This window comes from Heptranchias perlo, unplaced genomic scaffold (genome assembly GCF_035084215.1).
Source record: "Heptranchias perlo isolate sHepPer1 unplaced genomic scaffold, sHepPer1.hap1 HAP1_SCAFFOLD_64, whole genome shotgun sequence".
Taxonomy (NCBI): domain Eukaryota; kingdom Metazoa; phylum Chordata; class Chondrichthyes; order Hexanchiformes; family Hexanchidae; genus Heptranchias; species Heptranchias perlo.
Genome location: NW_027139666.1, coordinates 809104 through 834092, shown reverse-complemented (window position 1 = coordinate 834092; position 24989 = coordinate 809104). Strand labels below are relative to the sequence as shown.

The window sequence follows — 24989 nt, the reverse complement described above, 5'->3', positions numbered from 1 at the left end:
GCCTTGCCCCATACAGCCTTTGAGAAGGCTGCTCCTCGCTTCAGTGTGTCCCACAGCACGGACTCCTGGACCATGGTGTGTGCCAGTCAGCAACAATCGGTCGTGGGCAGGTCCTTCTGCTGGAAGACCAGCAAGTATCGGGTGGACCAAAGGGCCTCCTTCACTGAGTTGATGGTCTTCCAGCAGCAGTTGTTATCTGTCGCGGTGTGCGTCCCGGGGAACTGCCCTTACAGCACAGCGGAAATGGGGTGATGGAGGTGTTAGGTTACTCACGTAAATCGGAGTAGTATGACGTACGCGGGACACTATTCAATGTTGGTTACAAATGGGTGGAGGAGCCGCCCTTTCGATGGGAATTGAGTGGTGCAGAACACTGAGAAGTTTTATTTTAACTGATATTTTGTGGGTCAAGGAGCAGCAGGAGAGCTTTCCCTTGACTTGCTGCGATCGCGCGAAATCCCCTGTCCCCTGATAATCGCGGAAACGTATCAGGCGGTTTCCGTATAGATCTGTGGAACCAGGTCCAGCCTCATGTCCCATTAAACTCCCTGCAGTGAGTAAACATTGCTGCATAGCAGCTCAGAGAGGAAACGATCTCCGGAACGCACCACTGTAGTTTGAAATTACATTAATATTTTACCAGCTGGTAACGGTCCGGGTGTTGGTCCATTATTATTCTGTTCTGGTCAAAACAAATGTCCCAATGAACAGGGCGCTGTCTGACCCTGGCAGCTCACCCTCAGTCCATCCCACCGGGCAGTGTGTGTGATGGGAAATAATCATCAACCGAAAAGGAGGATTTGAGTTTATTCATTTCAGGATTAAACATTGAATATTGAAATCATATTATTTCCAGACTAATAACAGCAATCCATTTCATGTTAGAATCACATCTTGTATCATTTCACAACACTGCATATGTCGCGTAAAATATAATTCCTTTCTAATATTTCCAAATTTATTTGAACTATTGGATTGAAATCAGTTACTTTAGTGAATTCATTGATGTCAATAGATAGTAAAATCAGGGGCGGCGAAAAACGGGCGCCCGATCCGCTACCGCCCGTCTTACGCCACCGCCAAATGTAAAAAAATATACTCCAACTGACACTTTATTTAATTTTGAATGAAAAGTCTTGAGACGTTTCTATGATTTAACTATTCTAACAATTATATTCAGTGGGTATTTCACCCCGTTTATCAGCTCCTCTCTGAATTTAGTCTGGGTCACAGCATAAATACACGTGTTGGTGCAGGAACTGAGAAGTTGAAGCATGAATGCGGCTGACTCAATGTCACTGGTCATATAGTTCTGGACGTTTGTGAAACGCACAGAGATAACATAAAAAGCTTCTGTGCTCCATAACAATATAAAACTGCCTGATATACTGAAGAGTAAAATGATGGATTTCCTTCGATTCTCCATCTCTGGATCCTTGTGATTCTCTCCATTGCTGCGGCCCCGGAGTCCCCTGCGGAGTCCACTGGCCGCTAATATGTGCCTGGCGGTGAGAACATTGAACAGCAAAATCAGAATGAATGGGAGACAAGGCACTAACACAAGATGAAACAAGTCAAACGCTGCCCATGCAGTTGAAGTGAAGAAGGTTGGTTTCAAGACACAACCCCGGGCTACATTGTCCATTGTATATTCCGGGCCAATTACAAAGTACCAGGGAATGTTTAGGAAACAGCTCAGCGCACTCACCACCCCGATAACAACAGCCGCCGTTTTCTCGGTGCAATATTTTGTTTTCAGCTTCTGACAACAAATGGCCACAAATCGATCAAAGGTGAAAACCACTGTGAACCAGACCGAGGCCGTTGTGGCTGCTAAACTCAGGCTGGCAATGAGACGGCACACGGGGGTAATGGTCAAGAATGAAACTTGGAAATAAATAACAACAATGCGCCACATTAGGACATCAGTGATAACGACCAGGAGATCGGCCGCCGCCATTCCCACCAGGTAACGAGTGATACATTTGGAGAGTCCGCACTTTCCTCGGGACAGGATCGCAATCGCCACCAAGTTAACTGTAAGAGAGAGAAACGGAAGCAGAGAAATTACTGATCAGACCTGGAGCCAAAGCAGCAGTTTGACAGGATCTGGGGTGAAATTTCTAGCTTTGTCGCTGCATCAAACGTTGGAAACTGATTCACTGACCTGGGCAGCGCTTTCGGGCAGAGAAATGTTTTTAAATACAATGATCAATAATGAATTGGGAAATTGATAAGGAAATTGAATAAAGTGAGCACCGGATGCACTGGAAGGGCCGAATGAGGGCGCAGTGCCGGTGGGGAAGGGAGAAGGTGTTTTACGGAGGAATGCAACGTATTGAAGACGGAGTTGGGCTCCAGACGAAGGGGGGAGAGAGCGCGGGCCGGGAAGGTGAGGGGACAGGGATAAGTGCTGCTGGTTTGTTGCTCTGGAGTCAGAGAGCTGACAGGGGGTGGCACAAAACGGGAAAGCCCGATATCCGCGGCGGTGTGTTTCAGGCTTCTGTTCGGATTGGAAAAGACAGCTGGAGGCTGAGCCAGTGAGTGAGATTGGGAGGAAGACAAGGAAAAAGACATGTAGGAGCTGGAGGGGAGTGAGTAGCAGATGATTTGGGAAAGCGGTTAAACTGAAGCAACGGATGAGGAGACAGAGGATTCAATGCAGTGGGAGGAGAGACTGTGATTCACAGGGAGAGACTGTTGGAGGGTGTTCGAGGGAATTTAATCTGTGGGTCACAGTAACTCAACGCAATTAATGAATTCAACCTTTAATTTTTATGTTTATCTAAACAAAAATCTCGTTTTTTTTATATAACGCGGTCAATAAATTTACTTTGCACATTCAATTATAATTAAATTAAAAGGCATTAATTAAATTAGCCTCGTTCTTTATTGAATTAAGTTGACACACAATTTTTAGAATACAGTATCCTAATAATCCAATAGGATCAACAAATGGCTCATTTTATTCTTTAATTACATTTCAATTATGTTCATGTATTCAGTCATTAAACAAGTAAGTGGAACATTCACATAAACAGACTGAGGTCCTGATAGGGTTAAAAACATCCGGCGCGAGTACAATAAAATTCACACATCTATCGACGACATCCTAATAACACCTTCAAGTCTCATTTCCTCTGCATAATTGTACTGCAAATTTCAGCAGTTCATTCCGATAAATAATTCACAACGCTGCCGCTCTCTCTCTCTCTCTCTCTTTATCTGTCTCTCTCTTTCGTTCCTTCTCCCCCTCCCTCTCGTTTTCCTTCTCAGTCGCGTTGTCGATCGCTCCTCTCTATCTCTCTGCACTCTCTCGACTCTCTTTCTCAATGCCCCTTTTCCCATCCGAGTAAATCATCACATCCTGCGCCTGCTTTCTCTCCACAAGCCCCGTGTTCCAACGATCATATTCTTCGTGTCCGTTTGTTAAATGGTGAAGCCTCTGTGAACAGTTTAATGTTTCTATAGATCATTCAAGTCTCTACCTGTTCACCCACACTGTTCACTTCATCTACAATGCATGTTCCAGAAACACATCGCCAGAATTGAAATTCCTTCTCCTGTAATCATAAAGTACAGCGTTAGATGGCGGCATTGTTCAATGAAAAATACGCCAACATCACCGCTGCTGCTCATAATCTGCAGATAAATAGAAGGGCTCCTGATTCCAACAGATGAAGTGCAAACTGATACAACATAACCTCAAAACATTGCATATTAAAGTGAATTCATCCACAATGGAACAGAGAATGAGATGTGAAAGAATCAGCAGCAAACTCAGTTCAGTAGCCAGACCTCTGGAGATGCGTGAGATACACACATAATGAAATAGTAATTCATAACATTGACAACCAATAAATACATTGAAATCCCAGTTAAACTGAACCATGTTATTGAAGAGGGAGAACATTGCGCTGCCTCCTTGTAACACTGAGACCGTGAGCTGTCTCATTATCAATCACTGAAAACACATTTATGAAAAAATATTCCATGGCAGGTTAGTTCCACAACATGAAGCAATTAATGGCTCCTGATGGTCTGATACCAGCTCTTAGCCCAGACACCTGATTCCAATACATTCAGTGCAGGGAATAATCCAGTAACAATGCCAGGGTTGGATATGAAACGTTCATTAGAGATATAATGCAAAACCAAAAGAGCAGCGACTTTAAATATTCCAACATCCAACTGATGGAACAGAAAAGGCGGTTGTGTAAAACATGGTGGGAGGAAAATAATTAACCAAGTAAAGCAGCACAGTTAACAGCGATTTACAATATTCACAGATGAGATAACGGCTTACCCGGGACTCCAATGCCTGCAAGAACAGGATAGTAAATGCGTTCTATCTGGGACATTACTGGATATCCCATTTCTGTGAGAAGCAGTGACTTCTGTTGATCTGAAAACCGCAGTTCCGGCAGGCACTCTGAGCTGACACATTGCAACAAGCCCTGATTTATACAGGGGATAAATTTCCACTGACACGGTTATACCCCTGATCATTGCTATTAGTTACAGTCGGCTGAACAAACACATTACATCTGCAGCTTTGTCTTCAGTGTAAATAATGACATGGATATATCACAAACATCTCAAAGTTCAGAACCTTGTCTTAATGAGACCTCTCTCAGTAATAAAGTTAAAAGCTGTGCTCAGAAAGGACTGGTCCAACAACAAATGAGCGGCTTCATTTACAGTTTTCATATCATTGTATTGACCAAGTTCACTCCTGACGATTCATTTTCATCCTGTGGTTTAAATCCCTGCATGGCCTTCCCCTCCCCATCTCCGCCCACTCCTCCACACCTACAGGAAACCCACCCATGACCTCCGCATTCATTGATCCTGGGCCTCTGGTGGTGGGACCACTCTCTCTCGGTTCCACTCACCAATCTGATCATAGCCAGGAGAAGCTTCTCTTCCCACCCTATCACCGTTATCTCTGATGTCTCGAAAGGTTCAATCCTTGGCTCCCTCCTCTTCCTCATCTACATGCTGCCCTTTGGTGACATTGTCCGCAGACATGGATCAGCTTTCAGATGTACACTGACAAAACCACCGCCTGTCTTCTCCCATGCAATATCTTTGAGTTGTCAGAGCGATATTCGGCTTTCGATGAGCCACAATTTCATCCAGTTAAAAATTGGGAAGTCATGATCTTTGACCCCACGAACTCCACATACTTGCCACAGGGTCCATCCGCACCCCTCTCTTTCCGATTGGTGAGTCCCTCACCAATCATCCAGGTCCTACTGACCTTCATTGACTTCCAGTCTCCTAAGCCTGCAGTTCATTTTTATTCTTTCTTGCACTTAAATCCACCCGGGCCTCACACCTCGCTATCTCTTTCACCTCCTCCTGCAGTCCCTGCCAAATACTCTGCTCCTCCACCTCTGGCCGCTTGTGCCTCCTCAGCCCATTTGCCCCACTTTGACAGCCGTGCCTTCAGCCACAGCCACGCTCCAGAATTCCCTCCCGATGCCCCTCCATCTCCCTCTCCCTCTTTCAGGCGCCAGCCGTGTCTCAGTGGTAGCAGTCTCGCTTCTGAGGTTAGAAAGTTGTGAATTCAAGTCCCACCTCAGAGACTTGAACACATAATCCAGGCTGACACTGCAGTCCAGTACTGAGGGCGAACTGTATTGTCGGAGGTGCCAACTTTCAGAGCACACGTTAAATCGAGGGCCCATCTGCCCTCTCGGGTAAAAGATCCCACGGCAATATTCGAAAAATAGCAGAGGAGTTCTCCCTGGTGTCTTGGGCTTTATTTAACCCTCGACCAACATTACTGTAAACTGATTTTCTGGTCATTTATCTCAGTGCAGTTTGTGGGAACTTTCCTTGTGCAAATTAGCGGGCCACATTTTCTTACATTACCACAGTCACTGCACTTCAAAATGTACTTCATTTATTGCAAAGCGCTTTGGAATGTCCTGAGATCTTGAAAGGCGCGATATAAAAGTAAGTACTTTGCTTCTTTTAGATCTTCCATGAAAGCCATCTCTTGCTTTATGATTTTGACATCCCTCCTAATACCTCCTTCTTTGGTCTTGGGTCAATTTTTATCTGATTATAGATCAGTAAATGGTCTTAAGATATTTATCGATGTTAAATCCGCTATATAAATCCGAGTAGTTATATTTTACCATCCTCCACTCTCTTAATCCCATCTTTGGTGACCATTCCTTCAGGCATCTAAATTCTACTCTCGAAAACCACCTTATCCCCTCCGTCTCTCCATTTGCTTCTCCTCCTTTTACAACCTCCTTAAACTCAATCGTTAACCAAGGTTTTGCCAGTCCTCCTTTTACCCACTCCTCAGTGAAGCCTCATTGTAGAAACAACATTAAAGTCACAGAGAGCACAATGTGGATTCTCTGGAATGAGGCCAGGAAAGGTGCACTGTATGAGGAAAGATGTAAAATTCCGGGAATTTTTCTATGGAAATGGATATGAGGAGATTTAAATTTCAAAACATGAAGTTGTTTGATCGAGTAATAGAGAATTACTGTATTCTCTGTTTGTGAGAATCAGTGATAGAGAAATAGAAAATTACTGTAACCTCTGGTTGTGAGGATCCGTGATCGAGTAATAGAGAATCATTGTCTCCTCTGGTTTTGAGGATCAGTGATAGAGTAATAGAGGATTAATTAATAATGTCCTAGTTAAGGATCACCCGGGAATGAGTGACCATAACATGGTTACATTCAATATCCAATTAGAGGGTGAGAATGTTGGTTCTCAAACAAGCGTACTGAGCTTCAATAAAGGAGACTATGATGGTATGAGAGCGGACTTGATTAAAGTGGACTGGGAAAGTAGATTAAAGGGTAAGACGGTAGATGAGCAGTGGTGTTCATTTAATGAGTTATTTTACAACTTTCAAAAAATATATATTCCACTGAGGAAAAAAGGGTATTAAAGAAATGACAGCCATGCGTGGCTAAGTAAAGAAATTAAGGATAGTATCCGACTAAAAACAAGGACATATAAGGTAGCCAAACTTTTGGGAGGATAGAAGATTGGGAAGTCTTCAAAAGACAGCAAAAAGTAACTAAAGGATTGATTAAGAAAGGGAAGATAGATTATGAAAATAAATTAGCAAAAAATATAAAAACAGATAGCAAGAGTTTCTACAGTTATATAAAAAGAAAAAGGGTGGCTAAGGCAAACATAGTTCCCTTAGAGGATGAGACCGGGAAATTAATGGTGGGAAACATGGAGATGGCAAAAATTCAGAACAAATTTTTTTTTCCGTCTTTAGGGTAGAGGACACTAAGAATATCCCAACACTGGACAAACAGGGGGCTCTGGGGGCGGGGAGAAGCTAAATACAATTAAAATCACTAAGGAATTGGTAATCAGTAAATTAATTGAACTCAAGGCGGATAAATCCCCTGGACCTGATGGCTTACATCCGAGGGTCTTGAGGGAAGTGGCAGTAGGGATTGTGGATGCTTTGATAATAATTTTCCAAAATTCTCTGGACTCGGCAAAGGTCCCGGCAGATTGGAAAACTGCTAATGTAACACCCTTATTTAAAAAGGGTATTAGGCAGAAGGCTGGAAATTATAGACCAGTTAGCCTAACGCCCGTGGTGGGTAACATTTTGGAGTCTATTACTAAGGAGACAGTAGCAGAACATTTGGATAAACATAATTTAACAGGACAAAGTCAGCACGGCTTTATGAAGGGGAAGTCATGTCTGACAAATTTGCTTGAGTACTTTGAGGACCTAACGTAAAGGGTGGATAAAGGGGAACCAGTGGACGTAGTGTATTTGGACTTCCAGAAGGCATTCGACAAGGTGCCACATTAAACATTATTGCTCAAGATAAAGAATCACTGGATTGGGGGTAATATTCTGGCATGGGTGGAGGATTGGTTATCTAACAGGAAGCAGAAAGTTGGGATAAATGGTTCATTCTCGGACTGACAACCAGGAGCCAGTGGTGTACCGCAGGGGTCGGTGCTGGGTCCCCAACTCTTTACAATCTATATTAACGATTTGGAGGAGGGGACCGAGTGTAACATATCAAAGTTTGCAGATGATACAAAGATGGGAGGGAAAGTAGAGAGTGAGGAGGACAAAAAAACCTACAAAGAGATATAGACAGGCTGGGTGAGTGGGCGGAGATTTGGCAGATGCAACACAATATTAGAAAATGTGAGGTTATGCACTTTGGCAGGAAAAATCAGAGACCGAGTTATTATCTTAATGGCGAGAAACTGGAAAGTACTGCAGTACAAAGGGATCTGGGGGTCCGAGTGCAAGAAAATCAAAAAGTTCGTATGCAGGTGCAGCAGGTGATCAAGAAGGCCAACGGAATGTTGGCTTTTATTGCTCGGGGGATAGAATATAAAAACAGGGAGGTATTGCTGCAGTTATATCAGGTATTGATGAGACCGCACCTGGAATACTGCATACAGTTTTGGTGTCCATACTTAAGAAAAGATATACTTGCTCTCGAGGCAGTACAAAGAAGGTTCACTCGGTTAATCCCGGGGATGAGGGGGTGGACATATGAGGAGAGGTTGAGTGGATTGGGACTCTACTCATTGGAGTTCAGAAGAATGAGAGGCGATCTTATTGAAACATATAAGATTGTGAAAGGGCTTGATCGGGTGGATGCGGTAAGGATGTTCCCAAAGATGGGTGAAACTAGAACTAGGGGGCATGATCTTAGAATAAGGGGCTGCTCTTTGAAAACTGAGATGAGGAGAAACTTCTTCACTCAGAGGGTAGTAGGTCTGTGGAATTTGCTGCCCCAGGAAGCTGTGGAAGCTACATCATTAAATAAATTTAAAACAGAAATAGACAGTTTCCTCGAAGTAAAGTGAAGTAGGGGTTACGGGGAGCGGGCAGGAAGTTGGACATGAATTTAAATTTGAGGTTAGGATCAGATCAGCCATGATCTTATTGAATGGCGGAGCAAGCTCGAGGGGCCGATTGGCCGACTCCTGCTCCATTTTCTTATGTTCTTATTATGTTCTTATGTTCCTCTGGTTGTGAGGATCAGTGATAGAGTAACAGAGAATTACTGTATCCTTTGGTTGTGAGGATTAGTGATAGATTAAAGAGAATTACTGCATCCTCTGGTTGTGATGATCAGTGATAGAGTAATATGGAATTACTGTATCCTCTGGTTGTGAGGAGCAGTGATAGAGTAATTGAGAATTACTGTATCCTCCGATTGTGAGGATCAATGATAAACTAATAGAGAATTATTGTATCTTCTGGTTGTGAGGATCAGTGTTAGAGTAATAGAGAATTACTGTATCCTTTGGTTGTGAGGATCAATGATAAACTAACAGAGAATTACTGTATCTTCTGGTTGTGAGGATCAGTGACAGAGTAATACAGAATCACTGTATCATCTGGTTGTGAGGATCAATGATAAGGGGTCATCAATTTCAGCTCATCATGAAAGAGTTTACGTGTAAATTCTTCACGCAGAGATGTTTTGGAGAATGGATTGTTTTACCACAGGGAATGGAAAAACCAGAAAAGTAGCAATTGCAACTTTTACCATTGTATCATTTATGAGAAAATTGAATACATGTTTCAAATTGATGAAGAGACAGGGCATTTGGAGGTTTGAATTGCTTTAACCTTGAACTGGCACTGACACGATCGGTCAGATGGCCTCCCATTCTTCTCTAAACCTCTTTACTTCATGTTTCTCCTAGATTGAGATTTATGATGTGCTTGGATGATCCTGCTTGAATGTGTTGCCCAATATCTAACAAAATGATTGTGTAACGTACGGCTGTAACAATAATTCCCCATATAATCTGAACTGGATATTCATGTTTCTGCACTGCCCAATATCTAACACTATGATAATGTAACCCAGGGATGTTGCAATAGTTCCCCTTATAATCTGAACTGGATATTCGCTTCTGCGTTGTCACATCTCTAATAACACGACAGTGAAAACAATGGATGTAACGATAGTTCCCCGTTATTTTCTGAACTGGATATTCATGTGCCTGCAACCCCCAATATCTATCAATATGATAGTGTAGCCCATTGATGTAACAAAAGTTGCCCTAATAATCTGAACGTGATATTCCTGTTGCTGTACTTCCCCATGTCTAACAATACGAGAGAGTAACTCGGGGGTGTAACAAAAGTTCCCCCTGTAATATGAGCTGGATATTCCTGTTTCTGCACTGCCCAATATCTAACAATATGATAGTGTAACCCAGGGGTATAACAATAGTTCCCCTTATCATTTGAACGGGATATTCGTGTTTCTGCATTGCCCAATATCTAACAATGCTACAGTGTCGCCCAGGGATGTAACAACAGTTCCTCCTTATAATCTGAACAGGATAATCGTGTTTTTGCACCGTCCAATTTCTAACATTACGACGATGCAACGCAAGGATGCATCACCTGATTCCGTTTTAAATTTAACTGGACATTTGTGTTTCTGAACTGTCACGTAACTAATAATAACACAGTATTACCCAGGGATGTGACAATAATTCCCCATATAATCTGAACTGGATATTCGTGTTCTGCACTGCCCAATATCTAACTATACGATCGTGTAACCCATGAATCTAACAGCAGTCACCCATGGGATTAAAGGGACAGTGGCAGCGTGTTTTAAAAAACTTCCCATCTATATTCCACATCGGTTTTATCACCACCCATAGTTTTAACCAATTAACCTGTTCCAAATCTTTTGTTATTTTAGTGAAGTTTGCCATAATGAAATCTGGAATGAGTTGTGAATTTTCAGTACCTTTGGTTCTATCAGCCAATTGGAACCATTTAATAATGAGGTCACTGTTTCTCAGGTTTCCCCCACATGAAGGCCTGACATGAGCTCAGGCTCAGTATTAAACACTCGATATTTCTTTTTATTCGTTCGTGGGATGTGGGCGTCACTGGCAAGGCCAGTATTTATTGCCCATTCCTAATTGACCTTGAGAAGGTGGTGGTGAACCATCTTCTGGAACCGCTGCAGTCCATGTGGTGAAAGTTCTCCCACAGTGATATTAGTTAGGGAATTCCAGGATTTTGACACAGCAACGATGAAGGAACGGCGATGTATTTCCAAGTCGGGATGGTGTGTGACTTGTAGGGGAACGTGCAGGTAGTGTTATCCTCATGTACCTGCTGCTCTTGTCCTTCTGGGTGGGAGAGATCGCGGGCCAACCGCTCTGGTAGAATTTGAACTTACCATTCACGAATTGTTAGTCCAGGCCTTTGGATTACCAGTTCAGTAACATAACCACTATGCTAACGTACACACGTATATCTGTGTAGGAACTGTCTGGATCAATATGTGAGCTGTCCGAACCTGCGTAGTTGCTGTCTATGTCTAGGTAGGACCAGTCTGGGTCTATATAGGTGCACCCAAGACCTGTGTTGGTCTCGTTAGGAGCTCTCTGTGTCTGTGTGGGCGATCCATAGTTCTGTGCAGGAACTGTCTGGGTCTGTGTCGGAGCTGTCTGTGTCTGCGTAGGAGCTCAATCTCTGTGTGTGTAGGACCTGTCTCGGTTTGTGTCGGAGTTCCCACGGTCTGTGTAAGGGCTGTTCGGACCTGGATAGGAGTTGTCTCCCTGGGTTGGTTCTATCTGCGTCTGTGCAGGAACTCTTTTCATCCGTATGTGTCTGGGTAGGGGCTTTCTGGGTCTTTGTTGGTGCCACGTAGACCTGTGTAGGATCTGTGTTGGTCGAGTTCGGAGCTTTCTAGATCTGTGTGGGAGCTCCATAGTTCTGTGCAGGAGCAGTCTGGGTCGGTGCAGGTGCTGAATGGGTCTTTGTGGGATATGACTAGGTCTGGCGAGGAGCAGCCTGGGTCTGTTTAGCCGCTCAATGGCCGATGTACGAACTGTCCTGGTTAGTGTCGGAGCTATCTGGGTGTAATTAGGATCTGTCTGGTTCTGTGCAAGAACTGCCTGCTTCCGTGTAGCAGCTCTCTGGTTCATGTCAGGAGTTGTCTGGGATGTGTAGGAGCAGTCTGGTTCTTTTCAGGAGATGTCTGGGTCTTGGCAGGAGCTGCCTGGGTCTGTGTAGGATCTGTCTGGTTCTGCGTATGGACCGTCTGAATCTATGTAGGAGATGTCCGTTTCTTTGTAGGAGCTTTCTCGGTCTGCATTGGAACTGTATGGGAATGTGTGGGAGCTCGATAGTTCTGTGTAGAGGCATTTTTTAGACACGTTTATGGGATGTGGGCGTCGCTGGCGAGGCCGGCATTTATTGCCCATCCCTAATTGCCCTTGAGAAGGTGATGGTGAGCTGCCTTCTTGAATCGCCGCAGTCCGTGTGGTGAAGGTTCTCCCACAGTGCTGTTAGGAAGGGAGTTTCAGGACTTTGACCCAGAGACGATGAAGGAACGGCGATATATTTCCAAGTCGGGATGGTGTGTGACTTGGAGGGGAACGTGCAGGTGGTGTTGTTCTCATATGCCTGCTGCCCTTGTCCTTCAAGGTGGTAGAGGTCGAGGGTTTGGGAGGTGCTGTCGAAGAAGCCTTGGCGAGTTGCTGCAGTGCATCCTGTGGATGGTACACACTGCAGCCATAGTGCGCCGGTGGTGAAGGGAGTGAATGTTTAGGGTGGTGGATGGGGTGCCAATCAAGCGGGCTGCTTTGTCCTGGATGGTGTCGAGCTTCTTGAGTGTTGTTGGAGCTGCACTCATCCAGGCAAGTGGAGAGTATTCCATCACACTCCTGACTTGTGCCTTGTAGATGGTGGAAAGGCTTTGGGGAGTCAGGAGGTGAGTCACTCGTCGCAGAATACCCAGCCTCTGACCTGCTCTTGTAGCCACAGTATTTATGTGGCTGGTCCAGTTAAGTTTCTGGTAAATGGTGACCCCCAGGATGTTGATGGTGGGGGATTCGGCGATGGTAATGCCGTTGAATGTGAAGGGGAGGTGGTTAGACTTTCTCTTGTTGGAGATGGTCATTGCCTGGCACTTGTCTGGCGCGAATGTTACTTGCCACCGAGCGGAGGGAGCGTCCGATAAAAGGCGGGATTTCAGAGCGCTGAGAGGAGCCGAGCCGAGCGGAGGGAGCGTCCGATAAAAGGCGGGATTTCAGAGCGCTGAGAACAGCTGAGAGGAGCCGAGCGGAGCGGAGGGAGCGTCCGATAAAAGGCGGGATTTCAGAGCGCTGAGTGCAGCTGAGAGGAGCCGAGCCGAGCGGAGGGAGCGTCCGATAAAAGGCGGGATTTCAGAGCGCTGAGAACAGCTGAGAGGAGCCGAGCCGAGCGGAGGGAGCGTCCGATAAAAGGCGGGATTTCAGAGCGCTGAGAACAGCTGAGAGGAGCCGAGCCGAGCGGAGGGAGCGTCTGATAAAAGGCGGGATTTCAGAGCGCTGAGAACAGCTGAGAGGAGCCGAGCCGAGCGGAGGGAGCGTCCGATAAAAGGCGGGATTTCAGAGCGCTGAGAACAGCTGAGAGGAGCCGAGCCGAGCGGAGGGAGCGTCCGATAAAAGGCGGGATTTCAGAGCGCTGAGAACAGCTGAGAGGAGCCGAGCCGAGCGGAGGGAGCGTCCGATAAAAGGCGGGATTTCAGAGCGCTGAGAGGAGCCGAGCCGAGCGGAGCTGCGACCGAGTTCGAAGTGACGTCAGGAATCAGATCGGGACGCGACACAGGGGAGGCACCTGATTGGTGAGTAGGTTCAGGTGAGTATTTCTCCTTATCTACAGTAACTGAAGTAAAAGGAAAGGGAAGGTCTGCAGGTCTTATAGGAAGTAGCGTTTATTTTTTAGTGAATCAAGGTCCCTAGTGTAGTTAACATTCTCTAAATTGAGAACAATTTAAAGGAGTAAACTCCTTAAAGGGAGTGGTAAGTAGTTTTTCTTTCCTTTTTTTTTCTCTTGACATTGTAGTTGTTCTTAAGCTAATTTAAGGGTTAAGTCATGGCAGGAGATCCCAGCGCCGTGTCATGTTCCTCTTGTGGGATGTGGGAATTCAGGGCTCCTTCCTGTATCCCTGATTCCTTCACCTGCGGGAAGTGTGTCCAGCTGCAGCTATTGTTTGACCGCTTGACGGCTCTGGAGCTGCGGATGGACTCACTTTGGAGCATCCGCGATGCTGAGAAAGTCGTGGATAGCACGTTCAGTGAGTTGGTCACACCGCAGATAAAAATTACTGAGGGAGATAGTGAATGGGTGACCAACAGACAGAGGAAGAGTAGGAAGGCAGTGCAGGGGTCCCCTGCGGTCATCTCCCTCCAAAACAGGTATACCGTTTTGGATACTGTTGGCGGAGATGGCTCACCAGGGGAAGGTGGCAGTGGCCAGGTTCATGGCACCGTGGCTGGCTCTGCTGCACAGGAGGGCAGGAAAAAGAGTGGCAGAGCTATAGTGATAGGGGACTCGATTGTAAGGGGAATAGACAGGCGTTTCTGCGGACGCAACCGAGACTCCAGGATGGTATGTTGCCTCCCTGGTGCAAGCGTCAAGGATGTCTCGGAGCGGCTGCAGGACATTCTGGAGGGGGAGGGTGAACAGCCAGTTGTCGTGGTGCATATAGGCACCAACGATATAGGTAAAAAACAGGATGAGGTCCTACAAGCTGAATTTAGGGAGTTAGGAGTTAAACTTAAGAGTAGGACCTCAAAGGTAGTAATCTCAGGATTGCTACCAGTGCCACGGGTTAGTCAGAGTAGGAATGACAGGATAGCTAAGATGAATACGTGGCTTGAGAGATGGTGCAAGCTGGAGGGATTCAAATTCCTGGGCCATTGGAACCGGTTCTGGGGGAGGTGGGACCAGTACAAATTGGACGGTCTGCATCTGGGCAGGACTGGAACCAATGTCCTCGGGGGAGTGTTTGCCAGTGCTGTTGGGGAGGGTTTAAACTAATGTGGCAGGGGGATGGGAACCGATGCAGGAAGTCAGTGGGAAATAAAGTGGTGACAGAAACAAAAGGCAGTAAGGGAGAGTGTACAGAACATGACCGGACAGATGGTCTGAGAAAGCAGGGCAAAGACCAAGGGAAGTCTAGATTAAACTGCATTTATTTCAATGCAAGAAGTCTGATGGGCAAGGCAGATGAACTCAGGGCATGGATGGGTACATGGGACTGGGATGTTATAGCTATTACTGAAACATGGCTAAGGGAGGGGCAGGACTGGCAGCTCAATGTTCCAGGGTACAGATGCTATAGGAAAGATAGAGCAGGAGGTAAGAGATGAGGGGGAGTTGCGTTCTTGATTAGGGAGAACATCACGGCAGTAGTGAGAGGGGATATATCCGAGGGTTCGCCCACTGAGTCCATATGGGTAGAACTGAAAAATAAGAAGGGAGAGATCACTTTGATAGGATTGTACTACAGACCCCCAAATAGTCAACGGGAAATTGAGGAGCAAATATGTAAGGAGATTACAGACAGCTGCAAGAAAAATAGGGTGGTAATAGTAGGGGACTTTAACTTTCCCAACATTGACTGGGACAGCCATAGCATTAGGGGCTTGGATGGAGAGAAATTTGTTGAGTGTATTCAGGAGGAATTTCTCATTCAGTATGTGGATGGCCCGACTAGAGAGGGGGCAAAACTTGACCTCCTCTTGGGAAATAAGGAAGGGCAGGTGACAGAAGTGTTAGTGAGGGATCACTTTGGGACCAGTGATCATAATTCCATTAGTTTTAAGATAGCTATGGAGAAGGATAGGTCTGGCCCAAAAGTTAAAATTCTAAATTGGGGAAAGGCCAATTTTGATGGTATTAGACAGGAACTTTCAGAAGTTGATTGGGAGAGTCTGTTGGCAGGCAAAGGGACGTCTGGTAAGTGGGAGGCTTTCAAAAGTGTGTTAACCAGGGTTCAGGGTAAGCACATTCCTTATAAAGTGAAGGGCAAGGCTGGTAGAAGTAGGGAACCTTGGATGACTCGGGAGATTGAGGCACTAGTCAAAAATAAGAAGGAGGCATATGACATGCATAGGCAGCTGGGATCAAGTGGATCCCTTGAAGAGTATAGAGATTGCCGGAGTAGAGTTAAGAGAGAAATCAGGAGGGCAAAAAGGGGATATGAGATTGCTTTGGCAGATCAGGCAAAGGTGAATCCAAAGAGCTTCTACAAATACATAAAGGGCAAAAGGGTAACTAGGGAGAGAGTAGGGCCTCTTAAGGATCAACAAGGTCATCTATGTGCGGAACCACAAGAGATGGGTGAGATCCTGAATGAATATTTCACATCGGTATTTACGGTTGAGAAAGGCATGGATGTTAGGGAACTTGGGGAAATAAATAGTGATGTCTTGAGGAGTGTACATATTACAGAGAGGGAGGTGCTGGAAGTCTTAACGCGCATCAAGGTAGATAAATCTCCGGGACCTGATGAAATGTATCCCAGGACGTTATGGGAGGTTAGGGAGGAAATTGCGGGTCCCCTAGCAGAGATATTTGAATCATCCACCGCTACAGGTGAGGTGCCTGAAGATTGGAGGGTAGCAAATGTTGTGCCTTTGTTTAAGAAGGGCGGCAGGGAAAAGCCTGTGAACTATAGACCAGTGAGCCTGACATCTGTAGTGGGTAAGTTGTTAGAGGGTATTCTGAGGGACAGAATCTAAAGGCATTTGGAGAGGCAGGGACTAATTAGGAACAGTCAGCATGGTTTTGTGAGAGGAAAATCATGTCTCACGAATTTGATTGAGTTTTTTGAAGGGGTAACCAAGAAGATAGATGAGGGCTGTGCAGTAGACGTGGTCTACATGGACTTCAGCAAAGCATTTGACAAGGTACCGCATGGTAGGTTGTTACATAAGGTTAAATCTCATGGGATCCAAGGTGAGGTAGCCAATTGGATACAAAATTGGCTTGACGACAGAAGACAGAGGGTGGTTGTCGAGGGTTGTTTTTCAAACTGGATGCCTGTGTCCAGCGGTGTGCCTCAGGGATCGGTGCTGGGTCCGCTGTTATTTGTTATTTATATTAATGATTTGGATGAGAATTTAGGAGGCATGGTTAGTAAGTTTGCAGATGACACCAAGATTGGTGGCATTGTGGACAGTGAAGAAGGTTATCTAGGATTGCAACGGGATCTTGATAAATTGGGCCAGTGGGCCGATGAATGGCAGATGGAGTTTAATTTAGATAAATGTGAGGTGATGCATTTTGGTAGATCGAATCGGGCCAGGACCTACTCCGTTAATGGTAGGGCGTTGGGGAGAGTTATAGAACAAAGAGATCTAGGAGTACAGATTCATAGCTCCTTGAAAGTGGAGTCACAGGTGGATAGGGTGGTGAAGAAGGCATTCAGCATGCTTGGTTTCATTGGTCAGAACATTGAATGCAGGAGTTGGGATGTCTTGTTGAATTTGTACAGGGCATTGGTGAGGCCACACTTGGAGTACTGTGTACAGTTCTGGTCACCCTATTATAGAAAGGATATTATTCAACTAGAAAGAGTGCAGAAAAGATTTACTAGGATGCTACCGGGACTTGATGGTTTGACTTACAGGGAGAGGTTAGACAGACTGGGACTTTATTCCCTGGAGAGTAGGAGGTTAAGGGGTGATCTTATAGAAGTCTATAAAATAATGAGGGGCATAGATAAGGTCGATAGTCAAAATCTTTTCCCAAAGGTAGGGGAGTCTATAACGAGGGGGCACAGATTTAAGGTGAGAGGGGAGAGATACAAAAGGATCCAGAGGGGCAATTTTTTCAATCAAAGGGTGGTGAGTGTCTGGAACGAGCTGCCAGAGGCAGTAGTAGAGGCGGGTACAATTTTGTCTTTTAAAAAGCATTTGGACAGTTACATGGGGAAGATGGGTATCGAGGGATATGGGCCAAGTGCAGGCAATTGGGACTAGCATAGTGGCATAAACTGGGCGACATGGACATGTTGGGCCGAAGGGCCTGTTTCCATGTTGTAACTTCTATCATTCTATGATTCTATGATTATCAGCCCAAGCCTGGATGTTGTCCAGGCCGTGCTGCATCCGGGCACGGAGTGCTTCATTATATGAGGGGTTGTGACAGGAACTGAACACTGTGCAATTATCAGCGAACATCCCCATTTCTGACCTTACGGTGATGAGAAAGCCGTTGATGAACTAGCTGACGATGGTTGGGCCTAGGACACTGCCCTGAGCAACTCCTGCAACAATATCCTGTGTCTGAGATGATTGGCCTCCAAAAACAACTACCATCTTCCGTTATGCTAGGAATGACACCAGCCACTGGAGAGTTTTCCCCCTGATTCCCATTGACTTCAATTTTACCAGGGCTCCTTGGTGCCACACTCGGTCAAATGCTGCCTTGATGTCAAGGGCAGTCACTCTCACCTCACCTCTGGAATTCAGCTCTTTTGTCCATGTTTGGAACAAGGCTGTAATGAGTCTGGAGCCGAGTGGTCCTGGCGGAACCCAAACTTAGCTTTGGTGAACAGGTTTATGGTGAGTAAGTGCCGCTTGATAGCACTGTCGATGACACCTTCCATCACTTTGCTGATGATTGAGAGTAGACTGATGGGGCGGTAATTGGCCGGATTGGATTTGTCCTGCTTTTTGTGTACACGACATATCTGGGCAATTTTCCACATTGTCGGGTAGATGCCAGTGCTGTTACTGTACTGGAGCAGTTTGGCTCGAGGCGCGGCTAGTTCTGGATTACAAATCTTCAGCACTACAGCCGAGATGTTGTCGGGGCCCATAGCCTTTGTTGCATCCAGTGCACCCAGCCGTTTCTTGATATCGCGTGGAGTGAATCGAATTGGCTGAAGACATGGCTTCTGTGATGGTGGGGATATCGGGAGGAGGCCGAAATGGATCATCCACTTGGCACTTCTGGCTGAAGATGGATGCAAATGCTTCAGCCTTGTCTTTTGCACTCACGCACTGGATTCTGCCATCATTGAGGATGGGGTTGTTTCCTGAGCCTCCTCCTCCCTTTAGTTGTTTCATTGTCCACCATCGTTCGCGACTGGATGTGGCAGGACTGCAGAGTTTTGATTTGATCCGTTGGTTGTGGAATCGCTTAGCTCTACCTGTAGCAAGTTGCTTCCGCTGTTTAATCATGCATGTTGTCCTGAGTTGTCGCTTCACCAGTTTGCAATTCATATTTAGGATCGTCTGGTGCTGCTCCTGGCATGCTCTTCGACTCTCCTCATTGAACCAGGGTTGATCCCCGGCTTGTTGGTCATGGTAGTGATGAATGCCTTACCTGCCCTGAGTCGTGCTTTTTGCATCGGCTGGAGTTGGGGTCTCGGCCCCTCGGCCCCGGGTCGCGGTCCTTACATCCAAGGGTCGCGGTCTCTCCGTCCCGGGTCGCGGTCCCTCCTTCCATGGGTCGAGGTTTCCCTGTCTCGTCTCGCGGTCCCTCCATCCCGGGGTCGCGGGCTCTCCTTCCCGGGCGTCGCGGTCCTTGGTCCTGGGGTTGCAGCCCCATTCATGCCGCTCGGGCCTGGAGTCGGAGGAGCTGCAGCTCGGGCAGCTCTCACCGCGCCATTCCAAGGCCCTAGGCTCAGGCCACTCTTGGGTGCGGGCCCTCCCTCTGTCACCCTCTCGCCCGCCCAAAGGAGCGTCCTCCCGGCGCCGGCGTGTTGCTGAGGGAAGGCGGCACAGCGATTGTGCGGCAAATGCGCGGCGTCCCTCGGGCCAGGGATGCACGTACGCGTCATGACTTCAGCGCGCAAAAGGGAACGACGCTGCCGCGTGTCACTTGATGGGAGGAGTCAGCCCAGGAGGGTGGGGTGGGGGCGGGGGCTTTGGCATGTGAGAGCTGTCAATCAAAGGGCACTGAGTCAGCACTCACTGCCCTCAGGGTTTGGAGAATTTGTTCAAAAATTCAAAATCTGCAAGAATGAAATAAAAGTAGAAATTTACAGAAAAAGGGAAAAATTGTAAATACAATAATCTGAATTAAAACTGGAAATTTCCAAACTCACATATGGCTGATGGTCTGGGTCCTCCTGCCACTACAGTCTTCTCGACCTGGGGCACAGGATGAGCTGAGTGCTTGAACGTAACTATTTTAATGCAGAGGGCGCTGGATGTATGGAATGGACCAGCGAGCGAGGTAGTGGGGCCTGATTGTATCAGCAAATTCCAGAGAGTCGGCGAAGTACCTGATAGTGGTAACTTGGGATATGGCAGACCAGAAATTGGGATCAATAAAATTATTTTTGGAAATGTGCATTAGCTTTTCGTGGTCAGTGTGCCCAGACACCAAATCCCTTTGCTCATCTACAGTCCCTACTTTCTCACCATTTCGAAAATACTGCTATTTCTTACCTTGTGCCTGCAATAGATGCTCTTTGTTCCACCCACATCTTTACTGTCCGGCTCTGTGTCCACTATTCACTGTCCAATAATAATAAACACGGTGAGACTGGATTTTTTTTTAATATTTCAAAATATAGTTTATTTCATAAAATTTATGCATTCACACAGTTCAATGTACATTTCACAGTTACAGATCAAATTAATACAATACATATCGTACACACTACGACTCCATTATTACAATTCAAAACAGAGTAAATATCTTCTAATACCTGCTGGACAATACAAGGTGAAATGGCCTTACACGGTGGCCTTTCCCCATAGATCCTTTCCGTAGACCGCACCTCCCTTCAGTGTGCCCGTCAGCACGTGCTCCTGGACCTTGGAGTGTGCCAGTTGGCAACACTCAGTCATGGACAGCTACTTCAGCTGGAAGACCAGCAGGTATCGGGTGGACCAAAGGGCTTCCTTCACCCAGTTGATGGTCTTCCAGCAGCAGTTGATAACCGTCTCGGTGTGCATCCCGGGGAACTGCATGTGGAGCACAGCGTCCTGTGTTGCCGAGCTGTTGGGAGTGAAACACTCTTTGCCTCCACGGTATAGGGGTCCTGTAATATTGAAGGTATGTTATCACCTTTTAACTAAATACGCGGATGCATTCGCACACATCCATGTAAGTGTTTGGCAAACACTGTCTGATGTCTTTCACACACAAGTAGAATCTTGGGGTCAGAGACAGAGGGATAATTTCACCTTCACTGCTTCCGCGGTACACGGACGGAGCAGAAATTAAAATCGGGCCGGTTCTATAAGGGGCGGGTGATCCGCTCTACCAGTTCAGCCCTCAGCGATGGTGAAAATTTCCCTCCAAGTGTTGTGAACAGATGCATTTTGAGACAATGGACCAGCTTGTGGGCTTCGATGATTGATACTAGGGCGTAGCTCATGAAAGGTGTGGCCGATTTTAAGTATCCCCTCCTGTCGGAAATGGGGTGGTTGAGGCGATTAAATGTTGTCAGGTCACTTACCGCTCCTTTAACGCTGACGTTCCTCCCTCCGCAATGGTGTGGGGTGTCCTGAGAAGATTAGCGGAGCAACACCTATCTGTTTCCGGTCAGGCCACGTGTAATATATAAATCAGAGCATAATGACGTAAGTGGAACACAATTTAATGTTGGGCACAAATGGATGGAGGAGCCGCAGTTTCGATGGGCATCGAATGATCCAGAACATGAGAAGTTTCCCTTTCAACTTGTATTTTGTGGGCAAGGAGGGGCAGAAGAGCTTTCCCTTGGCCTGCTGCGGCCGTGAGAAATCTCCCGGCCCCTGATCGTCTCTGAAATTTATCAGGGGGTTTCCTCATAGATCTGTGTAACCAGGCCCAGCCTCATGTCCCATTAAACACCCTGCAGTGAGTAAACATTGCTGCACAGCAGCTCAGAGATTAAACAAGCTCCAGAACTCCCCACTGGAGATGGAAATTACATTAATATTTTACCAGTTAGTAACGGTCCGGGTGTTGGTCAATTACTATTCTGTTCTGGTCAAAACAAATGTCCCAATGAACAGGACGCTGTTTGACCCTGACAGCTCACCCTCAGTCCAACCCACCGCGCAGTGCTCGTTTTCTTTATTCGTTTATGGGATGTAGGCGTCGCTGGCAACGTCAGCCTTTATTGCCCATCATCAATCGCCCTTGAGAAGGTGGTGGTGATCCGCCTTCTTGAACCGCTGCAGTCCGTGTGGTGAAGGTTCTCCCACAGTGCTGTTAGGAAGGGAGTTCCAGGATTTTGACCCAGCGACGATGAAGGAAAGGCGATGTATTTCCAAGTCGGGATGGTGTGTGACTTGGAGGGGAACGTGCAGGTGGTGTTGTTCTCATGTGCCGGCTGCCCTTGTCCTTCTAGGTGGTAGAGATCGCGGGTTTGGGAGGTGCTGTCGAAGAAGCCTTGGCGAGTTGCTGCAGTGCATCCTGTGGATGGTACACACTGCAGCCACTGTGCACCAGTGGTGAAGGGAGTGAATGTTTAGGATGCGGAATGGGGTGCCAATCAAGCGGGAGGCTTTGTCCTGGATGGTGTTCAGGTTCTTGGGTGCACTCATCTAGGCAAGTGGAGAGCATGCAAAAACTTCAGCCTTGCCTCTTGCATTCACGTCCTGGTCTCTGCCGTCATTGAGGATGGGGTTGTTTACAAAGCCTTCCACTCCCGTTAGTTGTTTAATTGTCCACCACCATTTTGTGTGATGGGAAATAATCATCAATCGAAAAGGAGGATTTGAGTTTATTCATTTCAGAATTAAACATTTAATATTGAAATCATATTATTTCCAGACTAATAACAGCAAACAATTTCATGTTAGAATCACATCTTGTATCATTTCACAACGCCGCATTTATTGTCTAAAATATAATTCCTGTCTGGAATTTCGAAATTTATTTAAATTATTGGATTGATATGAGTTACTTTAGTGAACTCATTGATGTCAATGGATGGTAAAATCAGGCGCGGTGAATAACGGGCGACGGATCCGCTGCCGCCCGTCTCACACCACCACCAAACCTGAAAATCTACTCTCATTGACATTTTATTTAATTTAGGATCAAAACTCTTCAGTTGTTTCTATAATTTAATTAACGTAACAATTAGATTCATTGGGTATTTCACCGCGTTCTTCAGCTCCTCTCTGAATTTAGTCTGGGTCACAGCATAAATACACGTGTTGGTGCAGGAACTGAGAAGTTGAAGCATGAATCCGGCTGACTCAATGTCACTGACCGTATAGTACTGGACATTTGTAATACGCAGAGATATAAAATAAAAAACGAATGTGCTCCATAACAATATAAAACTGCCTGATATACTGAAGAGTAAAATGATGGATTTCCTTCGATTCTCCATCTCTGGATCCTCGTGATTCTCTCCATTGCTGCGGCCCCGGAGTCCCCTGCGGATTCTAATGGCCGCTAAAATGTTCCTGGCGGTGAGAACATTGAACAGCAAAATCAGAATGAATGGGAGACAAGGTATGAACACAAGATTAAACGAGTCAAACGCTGCCCATGCGGGTGAAGTGATGAAGGTCGGTTTCAAGACACAACCCCGGGGTACATTGTCCATTATATATTCCGGGTCAAATACAAAGTACCAGGGAATGTTTAGTAAACAGCTCAGCGCACTCACCACCCCGATAACAGCAGCCGCCGTTTTCTCGGTGCAATATTTTGTTTTCAGCTTCTGACAACCAATGGCCACAAATCGATCAAAGGTGAAAACCACCGTGAACCAGACAGAGGCCGATGTGGCTGCCAATCTCAGGATGTCAATGAGACGGCACACGGGGGTAATGGTCAAGAATGAAACTGGGAAATAAATCTCAACAATGCGCCACATTATGACATCGGTGATAACGACCAGGAGATCGGCCGCCGCCATTCCCACCAGGTAGCGAGTGATACATTTGGAGAGTCCGCACTTTCCTCGGGATAGAATCACAATCGCCACCAAGTTAACTGTAAGAGAGAGAAACGGAAGCAGAGAAATTACTGATCAGACCTGGAGCCAAAGCAGCAGTTTGACAGGATGTGAGGTGAATTTATCAGCTTTATTGCTGCATCAAACATGGAAGCTGATTCACTGACCTGGGCAGCGCTTTCGAGCAGAGAAGTGTTTTAAAACACAGTTATCAATAATGAATTCGGAAATTGATACAGAGAGTTTGTACTGTATCCAATGGAAGGGCCGAGTGAGGGCGCATTGCCGGTGGGGAAGGGAGAAGTGTTTTACTGAGCTGGAAGCCAACGGGTTAAATCCACATTTGGGCACCAGATGGACGGGAAAGTGAGCGAGGTCCGGGAAGGTGAGGAGACAGACGGAGGTGACCCTGGTTTGTTGATCGAAGTTAAGAGAGCCGACAGGGACTGACATAAGACGGGAAAGACCGAGATCCGCGGCGGTGAGTTTGAGGTTTCGGAACTGATTGGAAGAGGCAGCTGGAGGCTGAGCCAGTGAATGAGATTGGGAGCGAGACAAACAAAAGGACATGCAGGAGTTGGATGGGAGTGAGGAACGAATGGTTTTGGAAAGCGGATAAAATGAAGCAATCAATAAGTGAAAAGTGGATTCGATGCAGTGGGAGGAGAGGCTGGGATTCAAAGGGAGAGACGACAGCAATATGTTAGATGAAATCTAATCCATAGGTCCCAGTAACATAACGCAATTAATGAATTCAACCTTTAATTTCTGTGGTTATTAGTGTCAGGGAACAGTTCCTTGGTTACATAATGTATTCAATAAATTAACTTTGCACATTCAATTAAAATTAGATTAAAATGCATTTATTAAATTAACCTAATTTTTTATTGAATTAAGCTGACACATAGCTTCTAGAAAACATTATCCTAATAATTCAATGCGATCAAGAAATCACTGATTTTATTCGGTAAATACATTTCAGTTTTGTTTATTTATTCAGTCAGTAAACAAGTAAAAGGAACATTGACCTAAACAGACTCAGGACCTGATAGCGATAAACACACCCGGCGCGAGTACAATAAAACTCTCACAATCTGACAACATCCTAATAACACGTTGAAGTCACATTTCCTCTTCATAATTGTATTAGAAGTTCAGGCATTTCATTGCGATGAATTATTCACACCGCTGCCGCTCTCCTTCTCCCCTTCTCTCGTTCTATGTCTCAGTCCCGTTCTCTATCGCTCCTCTCAATTTCTCCGCACTCTCTCTACTCTCTTGCTCGATGCCACTTTTCACATCCGAGTAAATCCTAACATCCTG

At 46.0% G+C, this 24989-nt stretch overlaps 1 protein-coding gene across 1 annotated transcript in view; it reads left to right on the top strand.

Annotated features, from left to right (window-relative positions):
* LOC137317956 (zinc finger protein 271-like) overlaps positions 1-252 on the top strand; it is a 64504-nt gene extending 64252 nt beyond the window's left edge. The window contains exon 3 of the mRNA XM_067980952.1: positions 17-252. Coding sequence (XP_067837053.1) covers positions 17-252 — 236 coding nt within the window. The remainder of the gene's footprint in view (positions 1-16) is intronic.
* Positions 253-24989: the final 24737 nt, after the last annotated feature.